The 12,432-nt window shown below is 48.0% G+C and overlaps 3 protein-coding genes across 3 annotated transcripts; 1 reads left to right on the top strand and 2 right to left on the bottom strand.

The window, feature by feature from the left end:
- Nucleotides 1-7,490: 7,490 nt before the first annotated feature.
- ATNIH1004_011607 (uncharacterized protein) lies at nucleotides 7,491-7,764 on the bottom strand (the record flags this gene model as incomplete). Its single annotated transcript, XM_033576169.1, has 2 exons — nucleotides 7,491-7,495; nucleotides 7,563-7,764. 2 exons carry the CDS (start codon nucleotides 7,762-7,764, stop codon nucleotides 7,491-7,493), a joined length of 207 nt encoding a protein of 68 aa, XP_033422024.1.
- A 1,625-nt stretch (nucleotides 7,765-9,389) lies between these two features.
- Nucleotides 9,390-11,198, top strand: ATNIH1004_011608 (cytochrome P450; the record flags this gene model as incomplete). Its single annotated transcript, XM_033576170.1, has 4 exons — nucleotides 9,390-10,292; nucleotides 10,349-10,476; nucleotides 10,538-10,839; nucleotides 10,900-11,198. 4 exons carry the CDS (start codon nucleotides 9,390-9,392, stop codon nucleotides 11,196-11,198), a joined length of 1,632 nt encoding a protein of 543 aa, XP_033422025.1.
- A 299-nt stretch (nucleotides 11,199-11,497) lies between these two features.
- ATNIH1004_011609 (cytochrome b5-like heme/steroid binding domain-containing protein) lies at nucleotides 11,498-12,420 on the bottom strand (the record flags this gene model as incomplete). The annotated part of the gene is made up of 2 exons (XM_033576171.1): nucleotides 11,498-12,030; nucleotides 12,090-12,420. The coding sequence occupies 2 exons, from the start codon at nucleotides 12,418-12,420 to the stop codon at nucleotides 11,498-11,500; spliced, it is 864 nt and encodes a 287-aa protein (XP_033422026.1).
- Nucleotides 12,421-12,432: the final 12 nt, after the last annotated feature.

The raw sequence follows: 12,432 nt of genomic DNA on the forward strand, positions 1-12,432 counted from the left end.
AACTAATATAGGAAATATAAGCGATCCGATTATGTTGTATCATCAACCAGGCTTGGCAACGATACCTTCCAGTACCGATGGAATCGTCACGTAGGCTGACCGTTGGAGGGATCCGGGATCCCGAAAGGGTTCAAGTCCCGTCCCATAATCCCAATGGGAATTAAATTTTGATTCCCTTCCCATTCCCTCTTATCTTAAAAATCACTTCCCTTTTCCCGTCCCATTTCTTAACCTAAGATCCCGAATCCCGTCCCACTTCCTAATAGGGTATAGTCTATAAATTTTTATAGCATAAAAATAGGCGAATGATATACCGACACCCCCCCCGTTCCACCGACACCCCTTTGGATCCAGCGACACCCCCTATTTCCCAATATAGTATAGCGCATAATCACGTGAACACCCCGACGGGGAGTTTGGGTGGAGGGACCATGTTAGTATATGGCCGGTGTGGCCTTGCCTGAATCGCTTAAAAATGCAATAAAAACTAATCAATATCTGTTTCCTTATTTAGTATAGCATCAGAATTGTATCCTTCCTGTCATCCCTGGTGGGACACCCGGGACCTGACCACCACGACCACGACCGCAACCACGCCCACGCCCACGCCCACGCTGTTATGCGTGGGGGTTGGTAACGAGCTGAATGGGGCGCTACGGTGCGAAAGGGAGTGTCTATATAGGAGAGAAGATAGAGCCACGTATATTGCAGAACTAATCGCTGGCCTTTAAGAGTTCAGGCCCGCGGGTGCGAATATAAACACTTCGCACCTGACTAAGCATCTTAGCTAAGGATCTAGCTATCGCGCTTCCGAGCGCTCCTAACACACGCCCACTATCTCTACCTCTCCCTCTCCCTTGCCCGCGCGATGATTCCTGGGATAAGACAATTTCAAAGGCTGAAGGATCACGCTGAGTGGAGCGATCCTGACTTGCTGGCTCCAGTTCTGGTTCTACCTGACTGGATTGATTTAATGATCCTCCCGGCCGGCCCTTTCGGCGTACAACCTCTGGTTCTAAAACCAAGTCTCTTGGGTTAATCGGAGGCATGTCCTGGTCATTATAAAGACGCCAATGACGATCAAAATCTCCAAGATATAGAGACTCGCGGTTTTGAAGATGCTCCCGGATTCTGTGGATACATGGAAGCCGCATTGTAGTATGGGTTACACCACTGCATTCCTAATTGGCCGCTTTCCTGGTTGTCCTTCCGGTAATATTGTATTGTTTTTATACACAATATTAAGTGCATATCTAGATACTTTATTAAGCACTTTTGATAAATAAAGTCTGGAGATAAATAGGTCGCCGATCTTAATCCTTATTAATCTTATCCCATACTTTTCGATGTTGATCTTGAAGGACAAGACCTATATATCAGCAGCGCTAAGAAGGTCCTTGGTAGATGATTAAAGCTCTGTTTAATAATCCAATACTCCCCTCCACACGGGAAGTGGCAATCTGACCAAGATAAAGAGACTTATTGGTATGGCATTTAAAAAGCGCTCTAAAGTCAGGTTATCATCTATTTCTTGAATATAGCGAATAATATCAGTCCAGATGTTACTGGCGTACTCGCTGGTAAAATTAGCCCATGCTGCATCTATTTCTGTTATGGTTTTACATTGACTATTATTATAAATAATCCAAGAAAAAGCTTTCCATTTATCCTTAACTTTCTGGTTAAAGATATCTCCAACTGCTTGGCTTGGATTATTATATTTAAGACAAGTCACTTTATGTCGAATAATTGGTCTGCATCGAGTCAAGATATTCTTTTCAATGTGCCATAGGCATAAGATATTGTCTGCAAAAGGAAAAACAAGTTCAACTGCCTTTATTAATACCTTATTCTTATCTGTAACAATGGTTTTGGAAAGGCAATATTAAAGCGATTCATTACAGCTCCAGCTGTTAAGAGCAAATGTATATAACTCCTCCTTCTTATTAGATATAAATGCAAAGCCCATATAAAATGTACGATTGGTGGCTGTACTACCAATAATATTAAGAAGAGGTATCTGGTATCGATTTGTTTTATATATTGAATCCATAAAAGAACTGTGCTGTATAGACTTAATATTTCCAGGCAGGATTTGTAGGTTAAAAACTGTCACCACTGTATTATCTTTATCTATTTGATAGTTAATAATCCACTCGTCTGTCTCTGGAAAGTTGATAAAAGAGCCTGTATAGGAGTCCTGCGTTTAAAAAGCGCCTTCTTGTTTCTCTTTTAAAATTATAGATATCCCGATCCTTAACACTTCCAGCACCTTCTTTATGAAGTGATGCAATAATATGACGTGGTTAAGCTCCAGTTTAAAGTTAACTCTTATTTTCGATGCGTGGGATACTATATCTACAACGTGGACTGCATGAGTTAAAGCTGCAGAAGCTGTATAATTATACTGCTTTTCTTTAATCTCCAGCCGCCATATAAAATAGCTTGAGCCTAAGAATAATAGAAAATGGGCACATGGTTAAGCTGGTACTCCCTTTCCTGCGGCGCTTGGTTTTATTAAGACGGCTATTGTACTTTCCACCTTTGTTATATTTAAGCCATATTATCTTAATAACACCTGCTTTTGTTGGTTTTGAACACCGTTTTACAACTGTATATCCATTGTTGTAAGCAAAGTTATTTATGTGCTTAATAGCTTCCTCCGGGGAGCGAAATGTTAACTCTTGAAGGCCTTCTGGCAGCGGGAGATCAAATAATTCAGCTTCAGAGTTAGATATCTTATTAGAAACATCAGGATTAGTTGACATCTTAAAAAGCTTGCATGTAGAGAATATTAGAGCATGTAAATATAGTGGTGTTGACATATAATTTACCCTATATTCTGGCCCTAACCCTCTGCCCTACGAGACCAAATTACTATATTGGGAAATAGGGGTGTCGCTGGATCCAAAGGGGTGTCGGTGGAACGGGGGTGTCGGTATATTATTCGCCTAAAAATATAAAATATTACTATGTAAAGTAATATAAAGTAGTTGTTAGGGACCTACCATATTCGGTATGGTCACGTGGCCTCACTTAGTCACCCATCTAGATAGTCAGCTCGCCTGAGCCCCTTGAATTCAGAGAATTGTGCCTCGCGAACAGGTTATGAGACCCTCTATATCTTTCTTTTAGAGCTGATATTACGTGGTTTTAAACCACCTGTTTTGTCTATTTAATTGCCCCTCGAGGAATTGATAATAATTTCAATCAAAATGGGCCCGAAGAAGGGAAAAGCGCCTGCTAGGGATGAATCTCCATACTGTACACCTGGCCCGTCCTCTCCTGCCATAACACGACCACCACCACGAGATACTGAGTCGGAGGAGGAGGAGGATCGCATGGAATATGTATCTAGGGACCAGTTCAGGGATCTCCAAGCGCAACTGCAGAATCAACAAACGCAATTGCAGAATCAAATGCAAACCCAAATGCAGCAAATAATGGAGCTAATTCAACGCAGTCAATCGCCCCTTTCAAGTACGCCTACACCGAACCCGAAGTCCACGTCAACAGATCTACCGCCACCACACGAGGAGCTATGGAAGTGTTCACACTCGACAACCGGTACTCGTCCGACACTTTCCACGGCATCATGCCAGACACTGGAGCCTCTGGAGTTTCGTCCGCTGGTGAACCACAATTTAGGGCATTATGCAGGCTTGACCCTAAAGTCAAGCTTAATACTTCCCGGGCTGGGGAACAGAAGATCAAATTCGGAGACGGGGATCCAAAGCCCTCCTTAGGGACTGCCGATGTCGATACTCCACTCGGCAGCATTACCTTCCATATCCTCCCCACGAATACACCATTTCTCTTTTGCCTAAAGGACATGGATGCTATGGGAGTGGAGCTCCGAAACAAGAAAGACGTGCTCGAGCGAGGAGACAAGAGAGTACCCATCGTACGTAAGTGGGGACACCCATGGATGTTGCTGCACAGTCTGGAAGAGGTAGCAGCATGGAGCCACCTCACGGAAACGGAGCTACGACAACTACACCGACGTTTCGGGCACCCATCAGTGCGGAGATTGACCCGAATCCTTCAACGCGCCGGGCACGAGGTAGATTCACAGTGTGTTGACTACCTCACGAAATTCTGCCACCATTGCCAGATGAAAGGCAAGTCCCCAGGACGATTCAAGTTTACTCTGAAAGATGACTATGAGTTCAACTACTCAGTTATTATCGACATTCTGTACCTCGAGGGAAAACCAGTTTTGCAGGTCATCGATGCAGCCACATCATTTAGTGCGGCGAGATTTCTTAAAGACATGTCCGCACGTAATGCTTGGGACACACTTCGTGCATGCTGGATCGATACGTACCAAGGACCACCGGACTATGTTGTGCACGATGCGGGGAAGAACTTCACATCTATAGAATTCAAGCAGCTTGCATCATCAATGTCGATCAAGGTCAAGGAGGTTCCTGTAGAAGCCCATAATAGCGTGGGGAAAGTGGAAAGATACCATGCACCACTGCGCCGTGCCTACGACATTCTTAGGGAAGAGCTCAAGGACGAAAACATTGATAGGGAGATGATTCTGCAGATGGCTGTAAAAGCCGTCAACGACTCAGCCGGACCGGATGGAATTATCCCAACATTGCTCGTCTTCGGGGCATACCCGAGAATGACTGACATGGATCCACCATCACCTTCGGTAGTCAAGAGAGCTGAGGCTATCCGCGCCGCAACCAAAGAGGTCCGTCGCCTACATGCGGAACGCCAGGTGAATGACGCTCTTGCCATGCGCAACGGCCCCAACATTATCACCACACTGGACCTACCATTACAATCAGATGTTCGAGTCTGGCGCGAGAAAGGTGGATGGAAAGGCCCATACAAGCTTTTAGCGGTAGATGGAGAGACTTGCACCGTGGATATGCTACATGGTCCTACGAAGTTCCGATCAACTGTTGTCAAGCCCTACCACAGGGAAGAGCTCCCAGAGGGAGAGGGAGGACAACGTCGTTTTAGGGCAGATAACGACCAAGTGGATAAGATTGTCGATTCGAAACATATTGACGAGCCCGATAAACCAGCCGAAGTCCAACGACGAGGTCGAGGACGACCGCCAGGATCGAAGAACAAACCGAAGCCGCAGGCAACCATACGGCGGAGCAATCGACGAAAGGCTGCTAATCATCAAGATGTCGAGGATCAATTTATCAATGCCATCCAAGAAGGACAGGACGTTTCAATGGCGCTTATGACAAGCAAAGAACGAGCCGATATAGAACTATCTATCAAGTTGAGGAATGAAGGTGTCATTACGACCCCGGGATCGCCATTCGAGCAGTCCCAGAGCAAGGAGATTGAAGGACTGATAGCTAGAGGTGTGTTCGACTTCGTGCAATACGACCCAATCAAGCACGCCGGCGTACGCATCTTCAATTCACGCCTAGTCAATGAGATCAAGGGCAAGGCCACGGGGACGCCTTTCGAGAAGTCACGACTCGTTATCCAGGCCTACAATGACGAAGGGAAGGGGATGATTCTTACCCAATCCCCGACGATTCAGCGAGCCAGCCAACGTGTCATCGTTGCACTTGCCCCGTCACTGAGCGAAAAGAATATCAGCCTGTCAATCCGGGACATCACACAAGCATATATCCAGTCAACAACCTTGTTAAACCGACTGATTCTGGCGCATCTACCCAAGGAGATCAAAGCAAATTCCCAGCAGGCACAATCATGGTAGTGCGGAAACCGTTATACGGGGTCCCTGAAGCCGGAACCTATTGGTGGGCAACGTACCACAAGCACCACCGGGAAAGGCTCGAGATGGTCACATCTACTTACGACCCATGCTTTTTGATCTCGACGGCAAAGGGAGTATTCGGCGTTGTTGGAATGCAAACCGATGACACTCTGATTTTGGGATCTGACGAGTTTGCCATGTGTGAAGAGAAGGAATTGGCGAAGGCAAATTTCAGCGCCAAACCCAAGGATACACTATCTCCAGAGAACCCGCTGATATTCAATGGCTGTGTTCTAACACAAAAGAAAGAAGATATTGCGGTTGAATTACGCCAGAAAGAGCAGGGTAAGAGGCTTAAGCTTATCGACTGCAACTCCAAGGACCTTAAGCACGCGTACATGGAACAACGTGCTCGTGGTGCTTACATCGCAACAATCTGCCAGCCGGAGGCTGCATTCGACCTATCCGTTGCTGCTCAACACCAGGATCCTACGGAAGCCGACGTCAACGCGTTGAACAAACGGATCGAGTGGCAAATAAACAATCTGGATAAGGGTATTAAATATGTCGCGATGAACTTGTCAACTGCAAAGCTCTTCGTATTCGTCGATGGATCATTCGCAAATAATAAAGACTTCAGCTCCCAGATTGGATATGAGATTATCCTCGCAAACGAATCCGCACAGAACGAGGAATTTGAGATCACCGGAAACCTGATCCATTGGAGCTCAACCAAGAGTAAACGAGTCACTAGGAGCGTTCTGGCATCGTGGTAGGAGGCGTCGACATGGCAATTGCAATCGGCACAACAATCAAGATGATCACGGACCAACTTGGTTTTGGGAAGATTCCTACCATCGTATGCACGGATTCATACTCTCTCTACGAATGCCTCGTCAAACTCGGAACCACCAAGGAGAAGCGCCTCATGATCGACATCATGGCACTTCGCCAGTCATACGAACGAAGGGAGATCATGGAAATACGATGGATCAACGGAAGCGACAACCCTGCAGATGCAATGACCAAAGCAGACCCCAATAGGGCCTTAGAGAAGTTCATCACCACAAACACCTTACGAGTGCGAGTTGAGGGATGGGTGGAGAGAAAATAGTCTGGTATGGCGAGATCTACGTGCGCAACAAGGCACGGTATGATTGGAGTTATGTTTTTAGTTGCTTCACTTCTACTTGAGAACACTGGTTCCTTTGCACAAAAGAAAAGTTGCCAGTGTCGGGATATATCCTTCTGAGATACTGTAACATCCCTTGCTTGGTATACGCATACTTGCGCGAAGCTGCGGCTCCGGTGTTGTGACCGCCGAATGTCCGAGCATGGGATAAAGGGGTATCTTGGAACATGACCTAGGAAGATACACATCTATCTACATGAATCAATTGACTTTTGCTTTGGAAGCATACATACTGTCCACTTAACTGTGTACACAGAACCTAGCTGGTGATACCAACAACATGTGTAGCTTACGATACATTGCTTGCGGCCACTCATAAGGGAAATAGGGCAAAGCCGTTGCCCGTCTAAGTTGACGAAATATCAGGACGTTCAAATTAATAGGCTGTTGGGTCCCCAGGCGAATTGTCGCCCCTGTTGATGCACTAGGCGTAGTTGGGTAACTATGAGAAGACTAAAAAATTCATCTGCAAATCTCAAGGCGTCCTACACCAACATTGCTAGGGCTCAGAAATAGAGCGGTTATTCGTCCAGATCCATGTAACGAAGAAGTAATTACGTAAGCTAATTTGGCTGCCCTTCCACACGGGATGCCCTATACTTTTTCTTCAGACGACGGCTGCATGCAAAGAGGTTGAGGCCGATGTTGAAGCAATGGCGGACTCACAGACTGCACCGGGCGGAACAATGCAAGCCGCGGTCAGCAGCTCAGCGCGGAATGGGTTCGTAGGATTTGGGGTGGCGCTCGAGAAGCAGCCCCCGTGATATCGAAAACTGAAACTGAAGACTTCTTCCGTGACACTGGGCGCCAGAGCAGAATAGAGCCCGTACTCCGGAGAGCTGGCAGCAATAGCACATGCGTTAGACATGCCACCAGGACTAAAACAGTACCGAATCACACTGCTTACGAGCAACAAAGCGGCGGCTCTCACGCTGCGGAATCCGCGTCAACAATCTGACCAAGGACACATCTGTCAGATATACAAGTTGATCAAGAGACTACGGAGACGCGGGAACGAAATCAACATTCGTTGGGTCCCAAGCAGCGAAGATAATCGACTGCTAAGCCTGGCGAAAGAGCAGGCCAGGGCCGCGACCCACGAAGACTCTACCCTCAAGAATTAGTGCCCAGGATGAAGTCGACAACACTGAATATCGCTCGGTCCCAAGCAGTTGCCAGCAAGGAATTAGCAGAGAACGTGGGGAGACATTCCAAACGAGTAGATGCAGCACTTCCAGGGAAACACACTCGACAGCTGTATAATCGATTATCATGGAAAGAAGCGAGCATGCTGGCCCAACTCGGGCCGGCATGGCCAGACTTAATGGCTATCTCTATCGGATCAAAGTCGCAGAGACGGATCAGTGTGGATGTGGACAAGCAAGAGAGACGGTGGAACACTTCCTCTTTCGATGTCGGAAGTGGACCACCCACCGGACGGAAATGCTGCAATGTACTCATACTCACCGAAGCAACATATCCTTTTTCCTAGGCGGTAAATCGCCCTCGGATGACCAGAGTTGGACGCCGAACTTAGAAGCCGTGCGAGCCTCAATACGATTCGCAATCGCTACGGGGCGACTCGACGCCGCCTAACCATGTCGCCTAACAATAATAACACCCTTCCGCTAACTAACCGACACCAACTACCTTGTGCCAAAAACGGTGGACGCGCTTCAACTGCCGAGGATAGGATGTTAAACACTTAAAGAAGTGCCTTCAAGCCAGTCTACTAACGAAACTACTAACCCACAAGGATCCCTACGAAACTGACAGCTGAGAGGACATATACTGCAAGGTTCTATGTATGGGCTCGAAGGAGATACGGCATATGCACAGCAGGACCTGTATTGATAGATTAGTGATAGTTGCCCTTTCGGCTTAGCCGCCGGGCGTTAATGAATTGTGTGTGTGTGTGTGTGTGTGTAAGGGTTTTATCCAGCTTGTAGGTCACTACCCAATCGCCGGCGGGCTCATGCACAGGTAGTTTAAGCTCAGGATTGTGCCTGTTTATTGCCCTTGCAAACAGCACCCTGGCGTAGGGAGGGTCAAACACGGATGTTGTTTCGCCAGTCACAGAGTTTTTGATTTCCGCTGTAGCCAAAACCTCGTCTATAGAGATGTACTCCTCCGGGTTTGGCACAGATGCCTTCTCAATTTGTTCCTTTATGTTTATGTGCTTTGCAGTCTCAGGATCGAACCGGGTGTTAAGGAAGTATAACGCGTTTAGGCTTCACACTATAACACGCTTACACAGAGTATACTCGTGGCGTTTGTGACGAAAATGGTGCAAGAGGGGGCAGCGGGTGACTGAGTTGAGCGCGGCCCTTTCCAAATTGGGCGGTGGCCGCCGTATAGTAAAACCAGAGAGGATAGCAAGGCTATACCAACCTGCTATTTCGCGCAATTAAGGCTTGTGCGCATGCGACTTCTAGATCTCTAAGTTTTCTACAGTCACTGCTCCTCCACTCTGGCATCATCCATTCCCACAAGATGCAATTCGCGTTAGAAGCGCTCGCCTTGGCCGCTGGAGCCATCTGCTACGTGGGGTACTTTAACCGTGGCGAACATCACTTGCATGGCATGACCTACATCCAAATACACGCAGTCGCCTTTGCAGCCTTGGCGGCTTTGCAGTATCGACTTGGCTTTGCCTTGGAAGAGGCTCTGAAACGATCATGCCTGTACGATGGTCTCTTTCTATTGGGCTTGTATGCGAGTCTTTTCTTTTACCGTGCTTTCCGACACCCGCTCAACGTCTTCCCTGGACCATGGATCGCACGAATCAGCAGCTTCTACATGACGTTCTCCATTAGACGGATGCAAATGTATAATACTTTACACAAGCTGCACGAAAAGTATGGTTACTTTGTGCGCATTGGCACCCAAGAACTGTCAATCACCCACCCCAAGGCGGTGCAGCAGATCTTCGGAGCCGATTCGGTGTGTCAAAAAGGCCCCTGGTACGACCTTACTCGCCCACAAGACTCGGTCCTTCTCCGCCGGACCTTTGCCGGGCATGCCGAACTGCGTTCGGTCTGGAGTCAAGCATTCTCTACAAAAGCTGTCAGGAGCTACGAGACAAGAATTCATCCCTATCGGGCCAAACTCATGCATGAGCTCGATGCTCATGCTGGGCAGCCGGTGAATGTGAACCATTGGTTAGGGTTGTATTCGTGGGATGTTTTGAGCGATTTGTCTTTCGGCCACCCCTTCGGCATGCTAGACACCAAGGACAAACACTGGGCAATGGATATCCTGGACAACGGAATGAGCGTTATTGGCATTCATCTGCCAATGTGGTTTTTCCACATTCTGCGTGCACTCCCCGGTGGCAATAAGGACTTGAAGGTCATGTTGAAGTACTGCACCGAAGAAATGCGTAGGAGATGGGAGGTTCGACCCCATCCACTTGCTTGTGATCAGGGTTACCGCTCACCATATCTACACAGTACGAGCCTAAGATCCCAGACGTTATGAGCGCACTGTTTGCCCCGTACCGGAGGAACGAGAAAGTATTCGATGAGGCTGCCATAAACCTTCTGGCTGGAGAATCTCATCTGCTTATTAACGCTGGAAGGTACGATACTCATGGGCAACCCGTGATTGAGCACAGAGTGATTGACTGACTCCCCACCTAGCGATACCACCAGAATCACCATGTCTTGCATCCTGTGGATTCTTGCTCAACGGCCGGAGCTTGCGGACAGGCTGCGCGAGGAGTTGAGGCCGTATATTCCGGAGTCTCCGGACGAGCTTGTGATGGATGATCAAATCAGGAACCTTAACTTGCTGAATGGAGTTGTTCAGGAGGCACTGCGCATGTGGCCACCAAGCCCCAGTCACCCGACACGGCTGTCCCCACCAGAGGGCACCATAATCGCTGGCCGATTTATCCCTGGGGGAACACAACTGATCGCGCCCCAATACGTCATCGGGCGAGGTAAGTAGTTGCTACAGACCCGTGCATAAGTTTGTCCACTCTCCACTGACCCAGGAACAGACGAACTCATATTCCCGCGAGCGAATGAGTTTATCCCTGAACGGTGGTACAGTCTCCCGGAATTGGTCAGGGACAAGAACGCAATAGCGCCATTCTCCCTGGGTCCCATGAATTGCGCCGGAAAGCATCTTGCGTTGACCAATATTCGGGTCACAATCGCGAGGCTGGTCATGCACTACAATCTGAAATTTGCCCCTAGCAAAACTGACCCGGTAGCTGGTTTTGAACAAGGCATGTATGAGCATTTTGCAATGCAGGCTGGCCCATTGTACCTTTGTTTGGAGAAGAGGAACAAATGACCAACTGGTTGTCGCGTTTGGTTGATCAAGTCGTGGAGTAGAATTGGGGGGTTCGAAGAATTTGGAGTGGTGGTAGTTTGCTGAATCAAACCTCTGAATCGTTTATGTGGCATTAAATGATATTTCTTTGCATAGTCAGTACGTTATAGTATCTTAGTATACCGTTGGGCGACAAGAGAACCACGAGATGACGACAATCCATCAGGCATTGGTAAGATAGCCTCGTCAGAATGTTGGGAAGAACAGTTGCAGGCCTTTGGGCGACAGAACCCAGAAGGCCCAACGTAACACAGTCTCATCTATCTTCGGGTCTTTCTTGGTATGGTGGGTGGAAAACTAAATACATCATTCTGATAGTCAAAAGACGACAGAAATAGCCCATCAAGGTATCTAAAACCAAGGAAGCTGAGTGATGAAGCAATTGCAATCCCTGTCAAGACTCCATGTCCAGGTTGTAGGTCGGCGTTCATTGGGAGTATATCCTGAAAGTTTCCAAATCTTGGGAGAAGGTGGCGGTATGAAAGAACCATTGCACCGTACGCAGTCAATAGCGTCACTGCCGGTTTCGCCCATGGATAGACAATGGGCCAGTTGATACCGAGTGCACCACTCCGATTTTGCTTCCTAGTTGCATTTCGAGGATGGTGCGAACTTGCACCAGCTCGTCCACGGCTTCCGACAAGCCTGCCGACGCGGTACTGTTGCATATTGGCGATATTTCCTTCGCTGTGGCCGGCATACTCGAACGCCTCGGTACCGTCAGTTCCTGCGCAGTTTTCGAGTGCCTCAATGCCGCCAGGGTGGTCGGAGCTGAAGGCTGTCAAGTCGTATACTAGGGCGCTGGTCAGCTTTAAAGCATGATTATTTGACAGGATAACGCTGGTGAACTACCAACACCGTGAACCGCGACCCATAACGACTGTAGGGTAGTGTGGTCCGCCAATTGCTCGACTGTGATGCTTTCGCCTGGATGGGCGGTCATGGGTGCGATGGTTGCTGCGTTCCAGTAGAGAGGAAATGTCGGAACAAGGGAAAGAACGTTCTCTGGGAGAAGGAGATCATGATTACTGCCAGTAAACATTTCTCCACTAAACCCAACGTGGACAACCGCCAACGGGCTTCCGAAAACAATCTCTGGCCGCGCTACCAAAATCAGGAGCGTAGCGTCATGCGCATATAACTTGCCAGACTGCTTGACTGTCGTCTGATTCTGCTCGTACATTCGGTGCAGGGT

Source organism: Aspergillus tanneri (genome assembly GCF_003426965.1).
Source record: "Aspergillus tanneri strain NIH1004 chromosome Unknown AapTan_8_pilon_pilon_pilon, whole genome shotgun sequence".
In the NCBI taxonomy this organism is placed as follows: domain Eukaryota; kingdom Fungi; phylum Ascomycota; class Eurotiomycetes; order Eurotiales; family Aspergillaceae; genus Aspergillus; species Aspergillus tanneri.